Source organism: Bombus impatiens, unplaced genomic scaffold (genome assembly GCF_000188095.3).
Source record: "Bombus impatiens unplaced genomic scaffold, BIMP_2.2 scf_1879, whole genome shotgun sequence".
Classification (NCBI taxonomy): domain Eukaryota; kingdom Metazoa; phylum Arthropoda; class Insecta; order Hymenoptera; family Apidae; genus Bombus; species Bombus impatiens.
Window position 1 is genome coordinate 163,878 of NT_178298.1, and position 27,998 is coordinate 191,875.

Consider the following 27,998-nt stretch of genomic DNA (forward strand, 5'->3'; position numbering starts at 1 on the left):
ATAACGATAGAATGTCTCTTTCAAGTCGTATTCACGTATCCAGTGGAGGGGCAAATCATGTTTTCTTTTGACAGTGGTTACATGCCGATGGTTCTTTATGTTAAAATACAGCAGTTCTTTGTGGTCATTGGTTGTCTATGATGTTACACCTCCGTTGGATGAAACGTGTGAATGATAAATTACCGCAAAAATCCCGAAACCAGTTTAACACGGATGGCGACTAGACAAGAGAACCAGATTTTTATTGTTGTCTACTGGTAGGCGTCCTGATTTGATATGGCTGCCTCTAATAAGGACGCCCTTTATGCTCAGAGAACGAATATTGTTCCAATTGAATTAGATTTTTAAATCCGATATTTTGAAGTTTGCACAGACTTTTCAAATTTGCCACGTAGATAAATATGAAATAAATTTTCTTAAAGAAAACGGAATTTCCTCTGAGCATTCTGAATAGTGCCTAGTTCTCTTGGAACCGGAAGTCATCGTTGTCGAAAGGATCCATTGTGACTGCGGTTAAACCTGAGCGGGTTTCGACTTGCCGACGACCAGCATTATCTTCTGCAGGAACTTCGTAACACTTACTGCAAACAACGATTGAAAGGATTTAGTAACTTGATTTATTTTATATAGCGTGTTGGAGAGAGAGACAGAGAGAGAGAGAGAGGGAGGGAGGGAGGTTGTTGGGGAGAGAGAGAGAGAGAGAGAGAGAGAGAGAGAGAGAGAGATGATTAGCTTGAGTTTCAACCTCGATGTAAAGTCGTCAAACTCTAAAATAGAAATTATCTTTTTCTATAAAATGAAACAACACTTATAGTTTAATTATTTCACTATGTAAGATAATTTTTCAAAAAGCAGCCCTAGATTTTAATCTTCGTTCCATCTCTATGTTTAATTTTTCGTCTGCTTAATCCAATAATTGAATTATATTTAAAGTTATATGTATATTTATAATTATTATAATATTTATATTTATAGTTATAGTAACACCTATAACTATTTAATAATAATTTATATCTTTTTTAAATTGTACCACATCTTTCTAAATTCTCAAATATTAGAAAAATTATAAGTAGCGTCTGTTCGAAAGCATGATTTAATTGATTATTAACAGACGACACCACGATCGAGGAATAAAAATTAGAAAAATCAGCAGTCGGACTTCAATTTCGGAATTACATATTAGTACATTAATCGTAATTTGTACTGGTGCACCATGTAGAGCATGTACGAGTTAGTGTCAGCGTGGTGCTGATTATGTGAGTGCAACATGCAAACGTAAATTTGAATAATGTTTGAGCAAACTTAAAGACGAATCAACCAATACTTATGAAACTCTCTAAATTGATATAAAACTACATGACTAGTATATGTAGAAATAATATTACGAAACTGTATATCACGAAAAAATTAACCAAAATATATGAACGATAATATGTCAATAATTGATAAAATATTTAAATGATTAAATTCTGTCTAGTAACGTGAATATAAGAATTATAATACAGTAAAAACTACCCAAGGTGACGGAATAGATAATGAAAAATATACAAATAATACAATGCTCGTGAAGATTCAGATTTGTCAAAATGATTAGCATGCACTATGATCGAAAAGCAATAAGCTTAGACGAATCAATAATAGAAATCAACAGATGCTAAACATGCGTGACATGAAGAGAGTAAGATTATATCAGAGTGTATCTTTTCTTCTTTGAACCTTAGTCTTTGGTCCGACGACTACCATCATCTTCTGCAATGTTTTGGTAACGGCGCCTGCGGGAACAGATTTAGCCAATTAAAGAGAAACGGAACAAAAAGATCCTATCTTCGTCGATAAAATAAGGATAACCGAAGGAGAATCATGAAAACTTAACTATTCTCTCAAACTCAAATAGTCCCTCCAAATAACCAATTAAATATCTTTTTCCTGTTGATAGAACTGTTCTTCCTGAGAAGTGTTTGTGGTTTATACTTACCGACTCCATTCTGAAAAAACTTGGGCTTGCTTTTCCACGCGACAAACACAAAATATACGGGTATGGATGAGAGGATCATCAGGCAACCATATCCTGGAAAAATTGGATTTATTTTTTATTAAATTAGAAATTATCATTTATTAATGATAGGGTGTAGGAGATTAGCGATCTGTCAATCATATAAAAGAAGTTGTCTATTATACTAATCAACGAAGATATATACCTGTTTCTACAGGACTGGCATACATGGGCACAATAGTTACAAAGAGCGTGGCAAGAATATAGATTATGGGGAAGAAGAGGTTCACTTTGATGGGCCTCAGCAGCTTTGGTTGTGTCCATCTGAGCCATGGTAGACAAAGGACAGAAACTCCTATGCTCAACTACAACAAAGGATAGAAAAAATTGTACACTCTTATAACTGTATATTTCTTGTAACGTTAGAATTCGTCGAATCGACTATTTACTCTGTTACTTTCTTGTTACTAGTTTTCTCTTTCTACTTTGTTCTTTTCGACTGTTTCGAGCCTCGTTTATCCATCCATTTTTCTGTATTTTATTCTTTAGTGTGGATAAAGAAACAACAGATATTAAAATAAACAGGTGTAAAAAAAAGAAGAAGAAAAATATGCGTGTTTATGGTTGCAAACGAGTCAGGCGAAGGTGGACACGTTTATGCCCGGTTATAAAGTCGGACAATACCGTCAATTATACGAACCAGCATGAGCCACAATTAGAAAATTGTCACTCGTCCGATTGTGCTAATAATTCGTGGCGAGCCAGGTATAACCGCTAATGTTCTAAATGTGACGTGTGCGTACGTACAACGACGTTCAATGCGTCGTCTCTTGGAACATAACGAGGAGCAATTACACGATTTCATTCGCATTGTGCCGAACTGTGTAAACGGCTCCGTATTATTGTTCCAATGGCTGACCGAATAATCAACGTTATAAGTTTCTTGGAAATATTCTAACGATTTTCCCTTGATGCAATGGCGTTTCTCTTTTTTTCTTTACCCGTATGAAGTTAGATTCTGTGGTTAGTAGCGTACAAAGCGAGGGGCAAAGAAGAATTTTAGATAAACGTTTGGAAAATATTAATTCGTTCTTTGTTTTTATATTTATCGTATGAATGGAGAAACCGAAAAGAATATATGTGTATTACAAGCAAATATTTCTAGTAGAATTTAGTAAAAGAAAAAAATTGTAGCTTTTACGATAAATTTGTTTCTAATTTCTGTAATTTTTGGATAAAAATTAAAATAATAAATAAAACAGTAAAAAAATTTATTTCTCAGTGACTGTAATATGAATGTTTTTTAATTTCTTAAACTAACTGCTACGTACCCAAGTAGCAAAACCAACGTAATTGATGAGGGCGAAGATGTCGGAAGAGCAGAGATACAACATAGACAACATGGTCTGCAACAGATTAAACAAGTTTTCAATCATCCTGCACGATAGTCACTTTCTTCGATCTCCATCGATTATTCCGAACAACCTAACATTTCTAAGGAAACCTCGTTTCTCTCAGCAAATAAATGCGATTCAATCAGAAAGTTGGACAAATGACTTTTCAAGCAAGGTACAAGTCATTACTATTGCTTTTACCATCTCTGGAGGTATTGAAAAACTAGGAACGTTAAAAATTATACCCGATAATATTGTTTATAGTTGTAAAATGATGGAAATAGTAACGTACCATGCAAAGAACAGCTGGCGTAGGGGTGAGCCTCGAAATTTGGATCATCGTTAATATTTCAGGCATTTGACCCTCACAGGCACCAGCGTAGAAGAGTCTGGAGGATGTCAGAAGAATTCCATTTACAGCGCCGAATGTGGAAAGGGCGACGAATACTGGTATCATCCAAGCGAACATGCCGAACAAACGATTCGCAAACGTCTGAAAAAAGAAATAAAGCAGAAAATCAAACCATTAGCTTCTTTGTAAAAAGAAATTTTCTACCCTTTGTTGATTTGCAATAAAGAATATTTTTTTGATGACAAGTTCTTCATCCGATACAAAGTTAATTACTAGCGTAGATATATCAAATACACTCTTTGTCAAAGTGATAACGAGTACAGTTATCGTTCTCTTTTCTAAATTTTTGCTTCAGCTTTAATTTGTAATACTCGTACATTAATATCTTACAAATACGATAGACGTGGAATAAACGGCAACAAGTTTCAAGTAAAATGCAAAAATTCCTTGCAATTATTAAATTATAAAGTAAAAGAAGCTTTAAGAGGAAATACGTGTATTAAGTACGAATGCATAGGTGAAGTGTGTAAGATAAAGCTATGCTTTTTTCTTTTTTTACAATGTAATGGAAGATCGTAGACTCGGATTTATAAAAGAAAAAAGCACAGAATTTTCAATACCAAAGAAACGTAGAAATCCGATTCTTTTAGTTATAAAAATTAACTTACGACTGCTACAGCCTCACTGCCGAGAACTTCCACTGGACTCAGCGTTGTGTAAAATGCCATGTTTGCGAAAACGTAGACTGTTGTAACAAGGACGCACGAGATAGCAATAGCCTTTGGCAAATTCCTAAGCAGAAAAGAGGGTGAAAAAGATGAAAAGGATCATATTCGATAGACATATACAGCTGAAAATATAATTTTTACTACGATTAAAAGCAATTTAAGAAAAATATTTCCAAGGCGCAGGAGCGAATAAAAAGGATCTTGCGAGTCGAAAATATTCGACCTTGAATAGTATAGGATACGAAGTAAAAGCCCTCGCTTAACCTCGTGTCCAAGTTGACGAAGGCGGGCTTTACGGCTCCCTGTTTTAATTAATAGATACACGAGACCGGCTGTTGCAATCGCTATTAATCGTTGCATGAGGCTACTGCGAGCCTCTTAAATGTTCTGCTCGGAACGATTGTTTCAACGACTTCACTCGTACTCATTCATGCCCAAACAGTTTTAAATCGCCAAAGTGGACTGGGATTTGAAAATAAACGATTCGAAACGGAAAATGAAAAATATTCATGTCGACCAATCGCAGGGATCCAAGAAAAAGAGAGTAATGACGATTTTGAAAATTTCCAAGCTAGTGCCTCGATTTTCCTTTTAAACTTTCTCTTACGAAACGTTTCTCTGTTCTCTTGACAAGCAGCTTGGCAAGAGGCAATTAAGATATTTAGAAAAACCATTTAAAAAGGTAACTTTAATCGAATTAATCATTTTTTTCACCTTTCCGATCTACATACAAATAAACCAACGTTAGTCGCTTTTTTTCAAGTTTTTAGCAAAATGACTTATCGTCGCTTACTTTACAGGGTCCTTCAGTTCCTCGATGATGAAATTCAAGTAGTTCCAGCCGTTGTAAGCGAACAGTCCCGAATAAAAGCTGAGTGCTATCGACGTCACTTCTGTGTTTGTATTGTCGAACGTGAAATACTGCGTGTGTCCTGTGAAATATAGATAACATTCATCGATCAGCTACGCGTAGCCTGCACTAGTATGCCTGCGTAGTATGCACTAAGGAACGATATATCCCCTAGTTCTTTTCGCGTAGTCTCTCCTCTCTTACACAGAAGAATGGTACAAGTATTAACGATAATAACGACAGATTTTTACGTTTTTTTATGCATCTCTGTTTCTCGTCGTTGAACGATAAACTTTTCCATTCGGTTGTTCGGCACGACTCGTTAAAATTGAGAAAGAAAAGTTCTCACGTCGATAACTCAATGCTACGGGGGTCCATTTGAACGCAGTGAATAGATCAATTTAAGCGAATCCTTGCACGCACATACGTGCACCTCGAATCGTCCGCGTCTTTAACCCACCTTTTTGATTGGGCAAATTGTCTCGTCCGGTAAGTGAAAGGACGCCTAACAGTCTTATACACTGAGTCTGAAGGGAGGCGTGGGTGGTGTAACATTAACGCGAGCTTCCTCGTTCTTGCCCAAGAAATTGCCAGCGCGTTATTGAATTTAACACCGAGCAAACAATTGGAGACACGATACAGAAATTGCCTTCTAACTTCCTTTTTTCTAATATTTTTCATTTGTCATTCTATGTAAATTTTCTAGACTAAACACTTTTCACTGGGTTGAAAATTAAAGAAGAGATGAGGTCGTAGAATAAACAAATTTCGAGATATTCATAAGCTTTCTGTTTTCGAAATTTTCGAGATCGAGAGAACGCTTTAGATAGAATACGATGATATAACAACGAAGACTGCGATAGACTCAAATTTGAACGAAAAAAGCGAAAAACGATCGAACGTAATTTTAAAATTGTAGATTTAAAATCGAGGAAGCGTTAGAAAAATTATAACGATCCAAGAGAATCTTTCGAAAAATTATTTTCACGCTCGACCGTTTTATTGGTCCCGAAAGGGTCAAACATATTTTTCTTGAGTCTATTCCAACTTCTTTTCATTCGAACACTTTCCTACGATCGCGATGTTTATTGCTTCCTAATCGTACATACAAGACTCTCTATTCATCGATTTCTCCATAGGAAAAAATTGTTGCATAAAAATCCAGCAATTCCTTTTTACATTAACTAATCTCGGTAAAGTCGAACCGTGGAAAATTGTTTCGAAGAAAATCCTATCAATCATGCACGAAACCTCGCGCTAATCCACTTTTTTCCTAAATAACGTTCCGAACGCCGAGAGTCTGCGAAAAATCGAGTCTACTTTCGAACAGATCGCCCGTAGGAATGCTTTCTTGTCGAGATTATGAAGAATGACGGAACAAAAATCGAACATAGATTCCTACGATCGACAGACCACAAAAGAAACTTAATTTACGCGGAGAAAGTGGGGCAATGGCGTCGATTATTTCCTGCGCCGTCTATTCATACCCGAAACAGCGGATTGGGCAACAACCACGTGTTGCAAAAACGACCTTCGATTTTCTTATAACTGCATAATGCCTTTAAAATACGAAAGTGGATTTCAAATCGTAGATAAAATCATGAAAAGTGGTTTATTAATTATTTAGGGCAATGTAGGGTTATTCGAGTCACCAATTGCAGTAGCTTCAACGTCTTGAAATTCCATCTTGAACATCGCCCAGAACAACCAAACTTGTTACATGTATATTACGAAACACCATTAGTTTTTAATATAATAACGAAAGAACGTTCAATGAGATGGTCATCTGAATCAGCGAGATGTTATTATACAAGAATTAATAAAATATATAACAAAATAACTATTAAAAATAAATATACACATGCTGTTTAATATGATAATTACAACTGAGAATATTAACATTCGACAAACTTCTTTCCTTTTGACGAGTGCAATTTATTATGTACGTACTGTACATCTTTGTAGAAAACTATGGTTGTCGTTCAACTTTGCTAAAATGAACCTGCCTCGTACCATAGAAATTCAGTTTATACGAAACTTACCAGTGAAGAGTTGATAAGCTCCTGCGAAGATGATGATGAAAAGAGCGAGTAATTTTGCGTATGTGAAAATGTCTTGCACCCTCGTCGCCCATTTTACGTCCCAGCAGTTAATGAACGCCAAGATGCCTGGAAAATGAACGATTCACGAAGGATTAATATCGATATCATAGCATGTACATACATACCTACGTAAGTATTGTATGTAATTATACATAATTCAATATGTACATAAATGTATATTACGTTAGGACTAGCAATCGAATATCGAAATGTAGTATCGGGGAAAGGGCCTAAGAAACATCGAGTTAACCATGAACAATATTACTGAAAATTCTCAACCCGACAATTGATTGTAATTTTGATAAATAATAATAATAAAAAAAACCATGAACAATGTCGCGTCAATCAATGTATCATCGATCTTTTCAAGTGCATAGTTTCGTAGAAAGGGCCTACGTGACCATGGCCACGAGCGTCTGCGGAACACGCGCGTGGTGGGCCTAGGAAAAGACAAAGAGATGTTAAAACGGCCAGAATGTTAATTGAGAAGCGCAGTGAGCGAGTTGAGAGGTCACAGAGTGTGAATTGAGAAGTCAGAGAGTGCGAGTGGAGGAGCGGGATGGTATGATAATAAGACGTACGACGATATTGTAATCGGTCCTTTTGTTATTGAGTATCGCTTATTAAACTACACTAAACTCTAAATCATCATTACTTGTCCTTACTCTAAGATCCATAAGTTACTACAAAAATCTGGAATTTTTTAATTTTAGCGGATAGGTAGATCGATGAACATTAAAGAAAATCTCGTCGTAGCACGGTGACAACGCGAATCCGCGAATCTTGCCATCGGTTTCTGCTTGTACGTTGGTTAATTAGATTTATCGGTGGATGGAATTAACGGAAGAAGCCTGTCAACGCGATCGGATTCTTAGACACAAGGACACGCGACGATGAACACATGTCTATCCAACTATCGTACCGGTGAAACTTTTCACATTCACCGTGATACGAGCGGAAAGGTGACTTAATGTTAATGAACGCGTGATTACGCGAGAAACGCGTGTAGTTGGTTCCGTTTCTCGGTGATCGGGAATATCGAGATCGTGATCGCGATCGTGATCGTACTATCGCAATGGAATATTTATTACCTTAGCGTGCAAACGTTCGCAATAGCGTTAGTCCCGAGCATGTTACGAGGTATATTTGGAGTACGGTAGTACAGCAGAACTCGGACCGATCAATTTTACTTCGCTTTTGAAAATTTCCGAATCTTAGTATCAGTTTATACGCATATACGCACATGTTGATACTCAACTCGTTTTTCTTCAAAAAGAAAACGTTCAATCTCGATGGAATTGATCGGTAAAGCTTTTTTCGTCCAAGAACGACGTGTAAAAGCAGTACGATGCGATTCCTCGTGTAAAAATAAGAAAAAAGTAGAGCAAAATTTTTTATTCTCGGATCGGAAAGAAATCACGCTTTTACAGGTTATTGGGTCGCACCCTCTCCAACCGAACTGCGTAGTAACATTTTTTTGCATGCAGTAACACTGGCTGCTCTCATACGATCCTAATTAAAATATTTTCGCCATAAAAAGAAATAACATTTTTACGAGTAAAATCTTGTCGTTATAACAATTGCGTGTTCTATGTTACGAAGCCCGTAATGTCGCAATTTCATCTTTTTATCGCCTCTTTCCTCGATATACCTTGTTCTGTAAATTCTCTCCTCGATATACCTATCCTTGTTCTTTAAATCATTCCTCGATAATTTAAAATAATTTTCCGTTCCTCAAGGAAAAGGAACAAATACGTCGATAATAACGTAGCGCTGCTACTTATTCCAGCCTATCGAATAGAAAGGGTAGCGCAACTTTATGGTACTCAAGATTCGCAAACGACCCTTCTTTCACATCTGTTCGATCATTGCCTCTGCGGCGTAATTACGCGGCTGGTGAATCGTTCGTTTGTTTAGTTGAAACTACGTCAGGTCAATGGACAATAGGATAGAGAGGTATTTTATTTTATGGAACCGGTTGCGTACGTGAGCCTAACGCTGCAGACTAACTGGCACCAGTCCAACCGACCATGACGACGTCAGGGGTAGAATCGACCGTGGATGGTTATCGACCTACTCCCTAGATGAATAAGAAAACGAGTTCACTTGATGTCAGTTCAACCGACCAGATACATTATCAGGATGTGCCATTTTTCAAACAAGTTACGTTTCTATTAAAATCCAGGTTTTTAGATTTTGAGCAAACTGCATCTTTTCGGAAGATAAATGTAAATTCTATTTCAGAAAATATATATCAAATTTACGAAAATGAAAAGATTCAGTCCTCTTGGAAAGTACATCTCCTTTAAAACGTGGGAATTGGAAAATCGTGTTCTTCCGGGAAATCGATTCGTTTATTGTAATATACGATATATTATAAATTTATCCGACTTTAACTTGGCGCAGCTTATCTCGATACGACCGAAAGATTCAAAGATAGAAAATATACGATAATATGCAAGATAATACGATAATTGATGGAAATTGTTGTTGATTTAATAATACAGATCAAAGGGACACGATAATGCAACGATACGTATTGTTATGTAATAGTCGATGCATTTGCAATGTCATGGTCGAAATTCTGACGCAATCAATTGGAGATTTTGCATTTTCAACGTGTATAGTTATAGTATATGTTATAATCTAACTAGCTAGTAGCAAATAATGTAACTTGGCAGATACCTGATTATAGATATTTTTCTTCTAACGATCGTTAAACGTCATCCTATTATTCTTTGAAGTTTCGCTATCCTAATTGCAAACTAGCAGTATTAAATCGCCAATGAGTAAAAGAAATGATCGAATGACTCTCCAGCGAGCGTTCAATTTCACCGATTTCGAGCGAGAATTCTTTTTGCATAGGTACGATCAAGGTCATGTAGACTTTCGATTTCGAGCTGAGTCAGTGGACTAGGATACAGGCAGTATCACTGAAAATGGTGTGGGAGGGAGGTTCACCGATCGTAATGGGAACGCACGTGCAACGACGTGTATGTACGACCGTGAAAAATATTCTACCTAGCGAACGTGCGACTGGTTCCCTCGTCCTTGGCGGATTCGTTAGCGAAGAAAAGTAAGAAGTGTCGACTGACGCAACATCTCGAAGAATATCGCGAGACTTTCCGCCCTCTTTCCCTTCCCACCACTCTTCCTTCTTTCTAGCGTCTTCGCCAGTGCTGTCCTCCGTCATTTCAGACCCTTGTGTGATATTTATCACGAATTCCTCTCGACTTATTAAATATAACATAACGCTCGACTTATCAACAACCCAATTTGTCCAAAGAGCGTCGATCCTCTCCTACTTAGATTCTTAAACTATCGTATTTCGATCTTGATATAGACATATCTCGTCTTAGATATAGACATATCCTGGAATCTTATTCTCTGTAGACATCACTGGCTTCCACTTGTTGTTTCGTCTGTCCCTCCTCTTCGTTTCTCGGCCTGGAGGTTCTTCTTCGTTCCTCCCGGGAACCCCTTTCGGCGAATTATACTGTTGCGGCTGCCAGTTGACACGTTATTAGAAGATTACGTTTAGTCGCAACGAGACGTGATTGCTGGCGCAGCCTTTTCACTCGATATCGCCATCGTCTCGTCTTGAGGACGACGCCAGCTCGATCGAATCCACTGGCCGACATATCGATCCTTCTCGAGGCTGGTGTCAATGCCTCCGTTTCACGGCGCCGTTAACTTCTTCGCGTTGTATTTTCTATTTTGCCGAATATTACGCACGTCAGAGAAAATTGAGTTCCAAGAGCGAAAAGAATTGAAAACGGAGAATACTAATTTGTTGCAATTTTATACATAGCAGAAATAAACAACCAAGACAGACTTTAATGACAGCAGCCTTGGTAGAAATATCTTGTTCTCTCAAGTAATTACTTGCGCTGGTCGTAAAGAATTTTCTCGCTTTTATTTTCATTTTGTCTACTTTAAATCATCGAGTAGCGGAAGAGATGTACGTGTCGAGGAAAGAACGAGATCTAGGAGTAAAGAGAAGTTACGAATGGAAAAAGTCAACGATTATTCTTTCTGTTCCGTTCTTTTCTACGATATAGACCTACCACTAGTCGTAAAAATTCTAATGATCACAATTGTGGAAGAAACGAATTTTTCTTACTACAAGTGTGTAATCGTTTGTACGATAATTGTTCGACACGTTACAATTTTACTTTATCGTTTCCAACTTAAACACTCGAGCGAATGTACGATTAAGAGTAGCGGAATTTCGTTCGTTCGAAGAGTGTCGATGAAGCGCGCAACGTACGAGGAAATGTTCGTACGGGTAATTGTACGTCAGGCCGGTTAGATTTCCCTTGGACTTAATTATTGATCTTCATCACTGCCGGCTCGTTCTAGGAACTAATTTTTCCCTGCTCTGGTACATACGCCACTGATAATTAACATACGATCTGATGTAATCTCGATGAAACATTAATGAAAACGAATCTGATTATCGCGATAAAATATTTTAACCATTCGAACAAGCTTTCTTTATAAACATATATTTATAAAGGAAATTTACATTCCAATTAGAATCGCTTTGAAATATCGATTTGATGGTTAATATTATACGTTATATTTATTATATATACATATTATATATACATATAAATAAATAAATAAATCTACATATTTATACTTTTCCGTTATCTAAATTTTCCTTACGGTTATACGAGCTATCACGTTCGGAAAATTGAGACGAAAAGAAAATCGACAGAGAGAAAGAACGAAAGTTTTTTTCATTATCGAGATAAAATTGCTATAATCGCGAGATTTGCGCCAGAGAACAGGAAAGAAAAGTAAAAAGTACAAAGAAAGGACGCGAAAAGGGTAAAAATCAATTTCGAAGGAAAAAATCTTTAGAAAAGAACAGAACAAACGCTCAAGAACCATAAATTGCGTTTCAGGCTCCGTCCATCGCGAACCTTGCATCAGAAGTCGCCATTTTCGTTTTTATTCTGTTCTCGGAAATTGAACGGAACTCATTTCCTTCGCAAACGTACCTGAAGCTTTCTCGCGCTATCGGAAAATCCTGCTCGCCGTTCCAGTTCTACGACATTTAACGGGTTATTACGTCCATCGTAGAACAGACGCGGTTCCGGAGTAAGCCGCTTGCGGTCGTCAGGAAATTATCGTTCGCTCTTGCATTTTCTAATTAACGATACTTGTCGATCGCTCCGCAGGGTAAAGCGTAAGAAGATTGCGTTCCGAATAGGACTAAGCTATTGTATCGTCAACCAGCTGATAGCTGGCAATCGTGTGATTTCATGTTGATCGTTTCAAAGACACAGCTATAAAGCGTTATTGTATCTAGAAATATCGGTGTCGATAAAAGAATTTCAAAGCTAGCGTAATTTCAGGTTAGTTAAATATGATGGTACAAAATATCATTTATGTGGTATGAATAGCGATATCAAACTGCAACGTGTATATTCTGTACATACTAATGAGTAACTTTTTCTGATTAACACACTGAGCACCCTATTCATTCTTTTAAAAATGTTCATTCGTCTCAATAGCGTTAAGATAGATTTAGATTTAGTACTATACTGGACAAAATAACATATGTAAATATTTCATCATGTATTTTAATCTCATTTTGTAGTTAGCAGATAAAAAATTAATAAAATATATGTGTATATGTATATATAAATATTCTATATATAAATATCTATGTAGCAAAATACGACGAATATGTTCTGTAACGTACTACGATTATTAATATAAAAAATAATTCCATCTACGAAACGCGAAAACCAAGCGAAAAGCTTAAATACCAGAGTCGAAAGCCTCCTGCAAAATCAAAACTATTCTATCAATTAAAATTTCACCATAATTAAACGAACCTCGCGAACGATCGTATTACACAAAACACAAAAACCCAACGACTACTTATTCCAGAAGATAAGGAAATATTACGAAACGTCAACGATCGAAACAGTCTCGATCCGCATGCCTTTCGCTCTGCGAGAAGTACAAAGCGCGTTGCGCCAACAAAACTACGTATATTTTCTCCTTAACTGCAACTCGATACAATTTTTTCGAATCTTGCTTTGTCCACAGAAACGAAGAAAGAGAATAAAAGATGAGAAAAAGAACAGGATATTTCTGCGGGTACGCGTTGCGTTCGCTGTTTCATAAAACGATATACGCGGTACGGTAGGTGCAGAACGATACCAGTGACCACAGGAACTCGATATCTTCTCTGTGATATTGGTATTCCTGCGGGATTCGTCGAGGAGAAACGCTGTTTCTTTAGTTTGTTCGTAGTACAAAAAATGGATGAATGTTGATTGGTAGTTGGTTATTTTATTATACGAACGGAAAATGGTAAACGAACGATACAAATTTAATCAACTAATATCCTATAGATATTGTCTAATTATATTTAAAACATTCCACATATAGATAGTATACAGTTTCAAAACATATTTTATCAATCACAAAAGTTCTTTAACAAAAAAAGAAAAACAAAAAATATATGTATTTATATATATATACATACATAAAAGTATGAGACACAATTTCGTTACATGATTCATAAAATTTGACTACACGAAGCATAAAATTATTTCCTATAACGGATCACCGGAAATCACGGAACGTTACGACATTGGATATTCCGTCTACCATGATTCTAGGAAACGATCTGTTCTGAAGATCCTCGAAATGATTCCTACGTGAACGTGATTCGAGAAAAACTAGGTGAGGTGTTTGCGGAATGCTCTTGCACGGTCGTCGATATCGGCATGCAACCTTTTATTTCGTTATTACTCACGCTATGGCTACTCGTTATTACAAAGGAAATAACTCGAAGGCTACGATTACGATCGTCGCGAATTTCTAGAACCGGCGCAACGCAGAGCGGCGTCTTTTCACAACATGACAAATCGATCATGAGCAGTCAACCCTCTCGCGATGAACGTTAGATTTATCCCGACTGATTTTTGCAACAGAATTTCATCGTGATTAAATTTACGAATTAATTTTTATATCATTTTCTTAGTAAATGTTCTTTAGCTCTTTAGTTCTTTAGTGAAGAAATGTTTCTTAGTAAATTATCTACCCTTTGGTAATGATAAGATAAAAAATATGGCAGATTTCCAACAAAATGAAAGATTAATAGAGAAAATAAGAGATGGTGCATAAAAATTCATCATCTATTGACTCCTCCTTTTATGATTCCCTATTGGTACTTACATGTATTCGACCAAGTTAGTTACAGCTTCAATATTATGACGGACATTTGAGAGACGAGTAGTATATTTTGTACCGCGTGTGTAGATGACTTGATATTTTCATATTGAAACGATTTTGAAAAATTCCAATTCCGAAGAAAGAACGTTATAATTAAGTTGCCAGTCGAAGGAAACTTTTGCTCCAAGAAGAATCTATAAGAAAGGTCATAGCTTCAATTCGAAACAATCGGATTTGATTTTTCATCGGTTTGAGATCGAGGAACAAAGCCATGATTCCCCCCGAGTATTCGTTAAATCGGGAGAACAGCGTTTACCAGGTCTCCAAGGAACATCCTCGATTATTTCAGAGAAAAACATAGAGCCAGGCGACTCAAAGACTAAGATTATTGGAGGAATTACAAATTGTTCGCGTAATGAGGAGCAGCATTAGCTTCGAAAGCTCCCCGAAGGACGCAAGGACAATGGAAAACGAGTCGTCCGCTTTTCTCTCGAGAAAAAAATGACCAAGAACAAGCCGGGGATGTAATTCCACGGACCATTAGAATATCGCCGATCTTTCTAAATAAAGGGATTCTAAGAGAATCTCCGGAGAACATCCTTGAGACAAGCAATTAGTTTGGAATATTTTTTAACGACCAAGCTTCTTGTCGTACTTGGTAAGTATTTTCTAGGGATTAAAATATTTTCGAAATATTTTTGATAGCGTTAGTATCAGTATTATCAGTATTAGTATAATTGCCGATAAAATAGGCGAGATTATAAGAATATTTCTCAAAGATAAATTCGGTGTATGATGTTTTGCGGCAAGTCAACGGTCGAACCATTGAAATTAATATTTACGATCGTAACGACGGTATAGTCCGGTAAAGAGGAGCCGGTATGAAAAGCCGGCTAGAAAGATGAATAACGATGAAGCGGAGAAAGTAATTCGATTAGTCGAGATTGGTACTAGTGAATGACAGTGGAACAAGCATCCAATTGCGAGGGGCAGTGCTACAGTGTTCTTGGAACGACCAGAAAATCCGGCGGTTCAATTAACAACTATGCCGAAGAGGGGTCCTCCGATAGAACAAATCACGTCGTCGCATCGATTAAACGACGCTCGTTCGAGAGCTTAATTTCCGTGAGAATAAACAAACCTAATTTCTTCCACCAGATTTAACTTCCTTCGTTTCTTCTAAGAGTGGTATTTCAGTGATGACGTTACTGACTGACATTCTATCTCTTTTTAATAGAGATTAGTAATGGAATTTCTTTTAAATTAACGATCATCGTTCTACATTTAAATTGTCGAAGAAAATTTGTTAAACGGTCAAGTCACTGCTTTGACATATGATTCAAGGAAGTGTTTAAGAAGTTGTCAATTTTTAATGGGCGTTACGCCTCGAAATAGATATTACGTGGCATTGAAACGGCTCGTATATGTATATCTACATCTACTTCGATGAAACAACCAAAAACTGGAGCTTTAAGTCAAAATCTGTCTTAATCCGTAAGTCACTTTCTTAATCTAACGATTAATAAAAATTAAACAAATCCTTTAATTCTAACGCTCGATCATCTTTCATTGTGTCGTATAACCAAAGATTAATATATATAAAAGAAAATAAAAAGATAAGTAACAGAGAAGAAAATAATTAACAGTAAAAATTGCTGGTTTCATGCGTTATTGTTTCCAGAAAGCAAACATAGTTGTATAAAAGATCGATTAACTCACAGATGCAGCACGCTGCCAATATCCTCGTGGCATCGTCCGGCGGTGCACAATCCGGAAACACTGGCTTCAACACGTAAACGCTAAAAGTCAAGGCAACGATGGCCTGGCTGCAAGGTCGGACTATCATGCACTCAACCCAGAGCCTGATGAACGCCAGAAAGGGTCCGAAGGTCTCCATGATATACGCGTAATCGGCACCCGACTTTCTGATCATGCAACCTAGTTCCGCGTAACAGTACGCACCTACCTGTCGTTCAACAAAACCAACAAACCACTTAAAATACAGATCATTAATAATAATATCTTAGATATTTTAGCAGTTGATATATTTCTTGGAGTCTTAGATGGATCTGTCCAAAGAATGTTATCGTTAAAAGCGTGTAAAAACCAATTGCTTTTAGTTGGATCGATTTTAATTTGAATAAATTTAAGTGTAAAATAAAATTAAGTGTAATGTATTGAAGTGTATTCGACGATAGAAAATATTATGATCTTGTTTTTTAGTTAGTAGCAAAAGGATTTAATCAAGTTTTTAACTTTCTCGCGGCTGTAATTAATTTTTTATTCGAGTTCGTTAAACGAATAAAATACATATTCACGTGAGATTGTACGTATAACATCCATGTAATTCAATGTTCGTAATTACGAGCGATCAACTTTCTCCTTTCGCCGTTTTATATATTTCTAATGGCGCTTTGAAAAAATTGTCATGCGTATACTGTACACGCATATTTTATCCACGAGACAGTGATCGAACTCGTTAGCGTACCAGGCTAATTTCTTCGCAAATCACATAGATGAGAGAACGTAGTCAGCGATCGCAAGTGATCGATCGATCACGCGAGACACACTTCGGCATACCGTATAATGTCAGAAACTTGAGCGAATAAGCCGTCTAAATTCTAAATATCAAATTCTACCAATATTCTTCCAATTCTACTTCACATTTCAAAATCTCCAACTTCTCTAATAGATTAAAACTTTCTTATACGTGTATGTTGTTGTTAAGGAAATCTCAATTTTGCGAATACATACTCCGTTTATGGAATGAACGATTTTAAAGAACAGAGCTGCCTCTGGCTCTAAGAAGGAAAAAAAGAAATAATGGCGTACGCACCGTGGAGAAGATACCAGAAGCTGTCCATACCAGAAGACTCGCGTTCACGCTTCCTGTATACTTGAGAACGCCGGTCGGGCTAACGAATATGCCAGAACCAATAATGGAGCCAACGATCACGGTAATTCCATTCAATAGGGACATCTTCGCCTCTAGTTTGATCTCGTCGTTGGCTTTGTCGGCGATTGGAACCGGGTCATACGGCCCCTTCTCGTCATCCTTGATGCTTCCCGACTTCGACATCCTTCCTGTAGCCGAACGAATAAAGGTGAGTTTCTTTTATTTCTATAAGAATTGACGCACTCAGATTTACCACTTTGTTCATAAAATATGCATTCGACCCTTTTTATTCATATTTTTAATATTTGATATATTATTTCTAATATTGCTCTATAATAAGCTGGACGTAAATATCTATTATGGTTACTAGGATACAGATTCTTTGGGATTTAACACATTCGATTTAAATCCTAAATAAGATAAATACGATCGGAATAAAAATTCCTCTCAATTCTTGTGAATACTTTTAAAGAAAAGCGGTAGCTTTTCCATTTTCCATCAAATATCTAGAAAGAAAAATAGAAAACACCACCTGTTGATCGAGCTCGATCAAGAACGGCATGAAATAAGCGTCGTAAGGAACATCGAAACCACCGCGCAATTTTTTATCCTCGTACGTTCGATTCATTAGATAAAAAGCGCCATTCTGAAGAATACAATCAGTAAATCAGCTTATCACACCCAGTCTGCTCCACTTTTACCAATGGAATTTCCATCGTTTCGTTTCTTGTCTCTGAATAATTCATCTCAGTAATAAACAATACGGTGTAACTTTTACTTCGTAGCCAGAATGTGCCAATTCATCTCTCGACTTTTCACCTAAGAAGATACAAACTGGTTAGTGAGAAACGTATAAATGAGCCGAATGTTTTCTTTTTATCTCTGAACAAATGAAATGCAGCTTTGAACCTTTAACCGCTTAAAACACTTTGTTTCATAGAACTATTTTAATCGTTGATCTTTATGAGTCCGAAAACTACGATATCTTATACTATCTAAAATACCTACGTGTTAATGGTTTTTTAATATAACAAAATTTCATCACTTTTATTGCCAAATTGAGAAAGAATTTCTTAAGGAATTAAATAAATATCTTAACCTTAATCGATACATTGAATAAGTCAAGTCCATGAAATTTTAGTAATTTTTACTTTTGTGATTATTTGGAAAATATCCAATGGATCGTGTGTGTGCGTGTGCGTGCGTGCGCAATATGTATATACTATCGTCAAATATTATACCCTGCATGGCGAATTTAAATGATCCGCCTTTGACATTCAGCTGATAATCAAATTAATGTAAAGTCATTCGCGCACGATAAAGTTTTTTCTACGAAAGTGTCGTCGTCTTCTTTGTCTTGTCCCTGAAAATTATCGAGTCGGTAAATAACTTTCCAGATATTATAAATATTGAAATAAGGAATATAATCGCCAAACACGTTTTTACTAAGAAAAAGAAACGATAATCCTTCGATTTGTTATGTCTCCTCTATTGTTACACATACTGGCGATCAATGCAAATTAACGTAAAAAGTGAAAACGTTTAAAAATTTCCATCTCAAAATACTAATAGCAATCTCAAGTAAAATCTACCAAAAAATTTCCAATCCTCTTCGAGTTTCGAAACAAACAGAATTTCCATAAAAAATTGTGCTTTTAGATAGAATCTATTAAAATTGACGTGTAGTTTGCATAGTAAGTCGATTATTATCCGCCAAGCACCGAATGCTGTCAGACGAGATTGTTTTCTGCACGAGCAACATTTGAAACGTAACTTTTGCAAGCTGATCGCGTCATTCTGATTTTTTTCGAGTGGAAATACCCTCCTTCGCAGCCGCGGAATTAGCCAATGGTGTGCACAAACGTCGATACACACCTTTCTACCGCCTGGTCGGCCTTTATAACGTCGTTTATCTACTGGATTCCAGAAATTTTCGAAATACGGTTGTAGAGTTTTATCAATAGGTATTTTAGTGTATTTTGTAGTTTAAAGTTGTTCTACAAGCAAAAGAGAAGAATCTTTCTTCTGGAAAATGAGAGAATTGAAGAGATACTGCGTAAAACAAGATGAAAATAAAGCTAACGATTACTTGATTTTTCGTAAATAATTTTTGTAGCAAATGAACATTTTTTTTAGACATAATTTTTATTGTAAAGTAAAGCTTTTTATCATACTAATTTTTATCACAGATCGTAAGTAATCGAGGATAAGTATTCTAATTAAACTTTTCTAGAATTACAGCGAATATTACGTTTTATGAATTTGTCTGCACATTCTAATGATTCAGTAGCAATGAATCGATGGTAAAGATGTATTTTTCTCCTTGATCTAATACTACTTTATTTACAAACATAATAGAAGGACATACTTTATAATTTAGTTTCACAATTTTAATTATAATCATTAATCGTAGGATTACCGTAGCATGTCTTCATAAAAATTTTCTTACACCCTTTGCTAAGGATATCAATTCCTTCCTCCATTATATTTAAAACCCAAGGCAAACTCAGTCACGTACGTCACTACAATGATTTTCATACCACCGAATCAAATCAAGTGCTACTGTCTGCGAAGCTACGAAATTACAACTTAATCTACCCTAGCTGTAAATAATTTGCACCAGAGTACCATAAATTTATCAAACTATTATATAAACTTATTTCAGAGTCGAACGCACTATATTTGAACATCAATAATTTCCTCGTTTCTCACGGAGAAAACTAAAATCCTCTTACTCAACGAACGCTTAAGATATTTACGTTAAGTTTAACCTTGCACATTTTTTGCCAAACGATAACGAAATGAATTCACTGAAACCGAACATTACCCCTTTAGATAATCGATAAACTACGGAATGAAAATTTCCTGAAACAAAGTCATATCCATATCCAAGATCGTCTTAAGCATCGAGCAAAACACATTTTTCGGTCAACAGTTTCATTCGACCACACGCGTATCCAGACTAATCTGCAAAGACTGTCATCTCTTGTACCGATTTTATTCTCGAATCGGTACCGATCGACCAATCACATCCACGAACGACGATACACGCCTTTCTATCACCTGTACGACGAATACATTCGAAGGTGCAAAACCAGTTCTTAATCCGTTCCGCTATGTTTTTAAAGTGGCAATTTAATCGTACCTCGAATTCCCTATTTGCTTCATAAATTCATAACCAATCGAGACTCAGAGCTACTGTGTCAGATGGAAAGCAAGTGGCCTTTACCTAACCTTTACTTCGCCTTTCCATTCTTCCATTATACCTACATACATACATATGTTTGACATAATGCACTTGACAATCGATTCGGATCGATTTTTCAAAGCGATTCGTGTTAATTTTTCGCTGTAAGTGCATCGAATTGTAAAAAAAAAACTTTAAAAGGACCGTAACAGAACTTTTCTCCGAAAAAATGTTATTCGTTAATGCCTATACACGTCAAACTATGTCGCAGTGCTAACAGATATATCTACTTACGTATGTAGTGACTCATGAAAATATTTATTTATTATATTTGAACGCTTATAGAAACTTCTTTTCAATATATCGTTACACAGGAAGCTTTATACGATATGATATACCATGATGTTCGATAGAAATATTAAATCATATCTGTATAGAAATTACAAGATATTTATTGCAAGCACACACTTCAGAAATAGTGGTATTCGAATAACCTTCCCGCGACCTTCCCTTAGATACTCGAAATTTTGGTATGGTATATGTATGACAAATTAGTGATTCTAAACCGATTTGATATATTTTAAAGCACGATATATTATTTATATATTAAAACGAACACGAACTACTTGTGTACATAACATTAATTTTATATATATATATATATATATATATATATATATATATATACTCTTGTTTATATGAAAATCACTAAAAAAAAAAAAAAGGAATAAGGACGAAGGAGGAAAACCTCGAAAGGCAGTCGTTTTACATAAATAATCGTAATATCTGCACTCTAATGCAGCTTCACCGGCGTATATTTCATGTTAATTCTTTGGTTGACAGCGGCGCAATTCGGTGCGTCGATCACAACAAAGTCATTCATCTTTCCACTATCAACGAGCAGCTATGGAAAATGGCACGCAAACTTTCAACCATTAGCGTAGAAAGTAACAGATGGTAATATATTTTTATTAATTCTCTAGTGTACGTTTAATTCCTTTTCTTTTCTAGTACATATTAGGAAAGCCCAGAAGAATATCATCACTTTGCAATTTCTAATCCTAGATTTATTATAATTATGTATTTTTTTATACATTATAACGTAATTATTTTATCATCATTATCGTTTAATATTTTTACATAACAATGTTTTTAAAGTAACTATTCATAAATTTAAAGAAAAAGAAATCACAACTAATATACAATTTATTTGCATTACATTAAAGACACCGCAAAGTAATCGACAATCTTTATAAAATTAATAAAAATTTATTCCATAAACTAAACACACACACACAGAAATTAGGAAGGTAAACGAAGTTATGATACATAATCTAAAGTTCATTTATATCTCTGTATATATATAAGTTTAAAATTTCGTAAGCTCGACCCACAATATCGTTCTAGGATTATACTAACGACTATTCAAACATAACCTCTGATAGTCCACCAAATATTATTTACCAAGTTTCTATATTACCGATAAGAAACGAAAAGTATCGATAAACTTTATTCTTTCCCTACATACCAAAGGTTCCATACGTGTGTCGCATTTCGTTGAGCCACAAAATCCTTGCTTATTGGATATGTAGATCATCAAGCCGATGGAAGCCGTCCTTTATGCTTAAACGGCGCGATGTGTCGATAAACAAGGGATGTACGAAACGAGTAGGATCAACGTAAATCGTTGTTAGAACGCGAACTAAAGGAAACGAAGAATAAAACGACGACGTCCACGCGAAACCACCATAGGTACTATCGAAAGGGAAACGATAACGATCGATGGTCGATCTTGTCGTGCATTTGCACAGTTGATTGAAGAATAAGGTGTAATTGCATCCAACCGCAAGACGTAATTCGCTACCTGGCACAAAGTGTGAGTTTCCGTCGAATTTTCTTATATCGATTCGTCGTAATATATTTATTAATCTTTTAGAAGAATCAAAATTCGCTAACTCGTCGCACGCTTCTGTCACTTAATTTTTTCATTGTCATTTTTTCAACCCAAGCCTGTCACATCGATATCGTTCATATCTGCTTGCGTAACTGCTTGTTGCGTAATCGATAAGTTTGAGGCGCCGTTTTGGAAATAATCAGGCTAATCGTCGATATTAAAGCGCGTACAAATTCCGTGTCAGAGATGAAAGCAGTATATATTCAGTGTAATCACCGCCATTTTGTCCAGTTTTAAGAAGAAACGATGTGTGAAGAAATAATGTGTCAGTAAAAAGATGAAAAGTATGAAAATTTGTTTGGATACTGTGATCAGTGAACGTGTGTTCATCCGTATACACCGATATATTTGTATAGTTAAGAATGGCTACAATACAGAGAGTGCTGGTAAATCTATGCTTTTTACATTTTTCCTAAATCCAAAGGAACTATCGAAGAAGAAAGACAGAAAGGACATAGTTTAAGCAAGTATGTGAGTACATATATCGTATTTACTACATTCATCGATTTTATTCTTTGTCCTGACATGTTCATTTCGTCTATAATGTGTTTAAACCGACTAAAGACTCTTACTACGACGATATTGCATTAGTAACAACTTGAACCAAATATTCAGTTACATACCATTAAACAAGTAAGCGAACGTGGCTTGTAAATTACACGTAACTTGTATCCTGTACGATTAAATTTCGATTAGTAGCGATCTGAAACGTAATAATGGAGAACAATAACCTTGTTTATGTAGGCAATGTTGTCAAATAGTCAACTGTAATATGGTATACATAGGTATAAAACCCTGTTTTTATGATCGAGTCTACCGCTTTAAAAATATAGCATACAATTTCATTTTAATGATTAATGTCACTTAGAGCGTTACACAAAATTTAGAAAAAACTCGAGAATACCATCAAACTCTGAACTTTCTCCCCGTATTTACTCCTCTCCTCCCTATTTTTACTGGTTTATCTGTCAACCTGTATACCGTAAATACTGACAGACAGTTTATGCGGATAACTACTTGTTAAATTGCAAAGTTATAAAATCTACACACAGTTAGAATTTACACTCGAGAAACAAGTCGCTTTAACAAACAACGCCACATGAAGCTTACAACTGGTGTTGATAATCGCACGGTGCCATATTTCATCTCGCGCGTCCTATAGTCGTGCATTATCGAATATCTTCGCATCTTGCGTTCAGAGATAGCATATTGTTTCAATCATCTGGTGATTGCTTTCACAATTGTAAATTTCCTCCGCGTATAGCGATAAGAAGTAAAACAAGGAAGGATGCTTATAAAATTGGGATTGAGAAAGAGAGAGCATTATCGCACGATGTTTCGAAAATCTCGAAATAATTATGTAATTGTATGTTACCTCGATCTTATCCTTTAAAGTGGAAAGTGATGATAATCAATCTAATTAAATATGAAAACGAAGAATCTTTTTCTTTTTCTTTTTGTCAGAAAACGTAATCCATCGTTTCTGCGTGCAATAAAGTAACAAGTAACCCCCTTTAATGCGATCTGCTAATACGTCAAGTCTGGCAGTCGTACTGCTTCAAGCCTGTTCCTCGAACTACACGTACAGTATGCACACGTATCGAAAAACATATACAAATGAGCTATTGTACTATTCCTTCCATCTAGTCATTTGTACGAGCTTTGTGAAAAACTTTGTTCTGAACTTGTATATAGTCGATCTAAGAATTCTAGTCTATGGGTTTCATCTCTGCGGACACTTTCATCTTGGATGACACAACACAACAATGTATTTTCTATTTCGAATCATATTGAGAGTAACAATTTCTGAAAGGTTGCCATTGTGTAATATGCATCTTATCGTTACTTCCGTGTTTACCTTAAGATTGAATTTAAATATTGGTAAAAAATATCGTATCTCTTCTATCCATGTAATTATTTGTGGATCAACATATATGTATATACCTAGAACTGCGAAAGTGGTTTTTAAACTAAGGAATTAAAAATATGATAGTTAAATCTGGTTTTATACATATGCACTGAAAACTAAACAGGAATTCCGATGGGTATGGAGGATCCCGAAATTTTCGTGGAATATTACGTCAGTTTTCATTGATCTTACGCCGCCAACGTCGGTTTGTTCGCCGTATAACGGGAACGTAACCTGTACTTAAGACACCCGTAAAAGATAACCACGCGACATCGGTCCCTTCATGCGACACGGATTAACGGAAATTATTATTTTAAAAAATCTTGTCCCCTTCGTGTCGCTCGATGATCATGACCAACGTCAACTTGGAACTTCTAAACGTTATAAAAAGTTCACGAAATGTCAAACTTCAAACGCTGGTACGAATTACAAATTTCGCTAATTCATCAACTTTACAATTTATTATTTCTTTCAATAATTACACCAATTTCATATTTGTTTTCTTTTCTTAGATAATTTTAATATCGATCAATTTATCGAATAATTCGACATATTTAGAAAATTTCTTCTTTCCTTTAATAACTAAATAACCTAAATTTTAGTATTGTTATTAAAAATGTTCAATGATTTATAATATTCCAAATTTTTTTAGACGATATTTCTAAATGCTTAAGAGATACTTGTCTGTAGGTATCACACGGTATGTTTACCAGAGATGCGCTAGCGACCCTAAATACCTGTCAGAAATGGTAACTAAACGTGTTCAAATCATGCTGGGGATATGTTATCGATCCGTTTGCAGTCGATTGTTGTGATAAGGGACGAAGTGTATTTTGTAATGCAGCACCACCGCACGATCGCACGATAACAAATCCAATTGGAACATCTAATTTTCTATAATTCGTTAACAATATTAACAAGCGTTTATCGCAATCACGTGTGCTATATCGTTATTTAAGATTGTGAACAGAAAGCTCCGAATAAAAGGCCAATATATTTGGAACGATACTATTACGAAAATAAAATAGAGCGTACACATCCCAATAAGTTGTACTACTGACAGAGTGTAGTGACCAGTTATCACAATAATTACATATAATATCAATTACTATATTGCTATATACTATGTTAATATATTTTTGTATGGCTACCTGCTATGTCGTTCTACATATTATATATATATATATATATATATATATATATATATATATATATATATATATATATATATATATATATATATATATATATATATATATATATATATATATATATATATATATATATATATATATATATATATATATATATATATATATATATATATATATATATATATATATATATATATATATATATATATATATATATATATATATATATATATATATATATATATATATATATATATATATATATATATATATATATATATATATATATATATATATATATATATATATATATATATATATATATATATATATATATATATATATATATATATATATATATATATATATATATATATATATATATATATATATATATATATATTATATATTATATATCATGAATAATGTATTAGTACATTATGCGTACTACTACGTTTTACGTGTATTATTAGGTTACTATTAAAATGAAACGAAAACTATGTGTATTCAGAATAGTAGGTACTACTTTTAGTACAGAACTAGAATGATTTAGAAATTTGTACTATAGATTTAAAACGTTCTTTGAAACAGGACAGCTGAATTGAGGTAGAAATTTGTATTTCTGTCATTATTGATTTTTTTTCTGATCTTTTTTCCATTCTGAGGAGGGTCGAAATGAGGGTCGAAACGAGAGTCGAAACGAGGGTCGAAAAGGGGGTCGAAACGGAGATCAATGACTTCCGTGTACCCTTGGTTTACGGTTAGGTAGAAGGTAGGTTTGAATACAAAATCGGAAGTACATGGCTAATATTGGAAGCCGAAGGATGGCTAAATGTAAAGGAGTTGAAGTCACATCATTATTAAGTTACTTTGGTAAAGGGTCAATTTTACAGGTATATCAAGAAGCAGAAGGATAGTTTCATAATTAAATAGAGTGTCTAGTCGACACTCGTGTACGTGGTGTGTGTACTTGTAGACAGAATATCGGATAGTACGAAAAGAAACTCTCATCGAGTGTCAGAATTTCGTTACAAATTCGACCGAATCACGACTGAAGCACGGCTGAATCTCAACAGAGTTACAACTTTAACATCTAGCTGCTTTTACTAAGATCAATTCACGACTTGGCATATCGAACGTTCCGTGTTCATAAAAGATTCGCATGTAATATTTCGGAGTGGAAAGGCAAACGTGCTTAACGCGATATTCACAGGGTGTGCTAACCCGCTTCGCTAACCGATGAAAGAAAAGGCTAGTTTCCACCAGCGTGAACGTAGCGGCATGGCGGGCGAAAAAATCAATAGACCACGTGGGTCGCCGACCGGGTTTTCCGAACCTAGTTTTCGTCCTACATTATCATGTCGGATAATCTGACGTCAGACAAAGAATTTCGCAATTCGGCGGAAAAAAGTAAAGATGATTGCCAAAAGGAGCTGGCGACATCTCTATGAAAAGGGTTGATTTCATCAACCACCGTATCCAAATGTGCATCGCGGTTCTCGTATCTCAATCATAGGTGTCACAATAATATTCAGTCGAAGAAATATCAATAGATATGATTCTTCGAATATTCGCTAATAATGTTTAAAGTCGATCAATTTCTCGTTTCTAATTTCTTTAGTTCTCTTAAGAGAGTGATAATTTACTTAGCCCTCTCATACGACTGGCGTCGTTATTCATAACGTAACTTGCATAATAACATTACCGACACGATCTTACGAGATTACTCAATGTCTCATCCTTTAGCTATTTACAGTAATTCGCACGAATATCCACCAAACTTTCATTCAATGTTTCCCTCGCTTATACAACCCTCCACGTTCATCAAACACCAAACAAACACCAAAATGACAGGTCCATTAAAAATTACTCACCGAATAATCAATATTCGGAGGAAACGCGATGCTCAACCTTTAGAGATTCTGTGTAGTTCTCTTGTCGAATATCACTGGTCACTGTTGCATATAGACAAAGGATAGCCTCTATCGACGATCGACGCGTCACAGAGAAAATTCACCGGGATATGATGTCCGGTATACACGCGACGTACTCAAAGCATCGTTCTTCCTCTCCGTATCCTTAGTTCCTGTTCCGGTTGGTTCGGGTGGTCCGATCGTCGACGCCGGCAACTGCTGAGGGCGGATGTGATCCAGCACGACGTAGCACGAGGATTAGAGAAGCCACGAAACGTGTGGCACACTGGTCGAGCTCTGAATGACTGTCGTCGAACGTTCGTTCCGTTCGTGGGCTTCGAGCATTATAACGTGCGGCAACGA

At 35.7% G+C, this 27,998-nt stretch overlaps 1 protein-coding gene across 5 annotated transcripts; it reads right to left on the reverse strand.

Annotated features, from left to right (window-relative positions):
• Nucleotide 1: 1 nt before the first annotated feature.
• On the reverse strand, nucleotides 2-27,998 carry LOC100741719 (large neutral amino acids transporter small subunit 1). Of its 5 annotated transcripts, XM_033324252.1 has the most exons (12): nucleotides 22,234-22,379; nucleotides 17,459-17,706; nucleotides 16,342-16,588; nucleotides 7,360-7,485; nucleotides 5,261-5,399; nucleotides 4,408-4,531; nucleotides 3,680-3,880; nucleotides 3,325-3,399; nucleotides 2,199-2,358; nucleotides 1,976-2,068; nucleotides 1,717-1,772; nucleotides 2-581 (listed from the first exon to the last, which is right to left on the reverse strand). In XM_033324252.1, the coding sequence occupies exons 1-12, from the start codon at nucleotides 22,256-22,258 to the stop codon at nucleotides 579-581; spliced, it is 1,497 nt and encodes a 498-aa protein (XP_033180143.1). In that variant the 5' UTR covers nucleotides 22,259-22,379; the 3' UTR covers nucleotides 2-578. The 5 variants fall into 5 exon arrangements, with proteins under 5 accessions (XP_033180143.1, XP_012248315.1, XP_012248316.1 ...); XM_012392892.3 differs by lacking the exons at nucleotides 1,717-1,772; nucleotides 22,234-22,379 and adding an exon at nucleotides 27,597-27,998; XM_012392893.3 differs by lacking the exons at nucleotides 1,717-1,772; nucleotides 22,234-22,379 and adding an exon at nucleotides 23,283-23,301.

Excerpts from the sequence above, each read along its gene's own strand:
- LOC100741719 (XM_033324251.1), bottom strand. The coding sequence starts at position 22,258 with ATGCGACACACGTATGGAACCTTTG. Across the intron at positions 3,881-4,407 it reads GCAGTGAGGCTGTAGCAGTC|ACGTTTGCGAATCGTTTGTT; the intron begins GTAAGTTAATTT and ends TTCTTTTTTCAG. Across the intron at positions 3,400-3,679 it reads CGCCAGCTGTTCTTTGCATG|ACCATGTTGTCTATGTTGTA; the intron begins GTACGTTACTAT and ends AATCTGTTGCAG.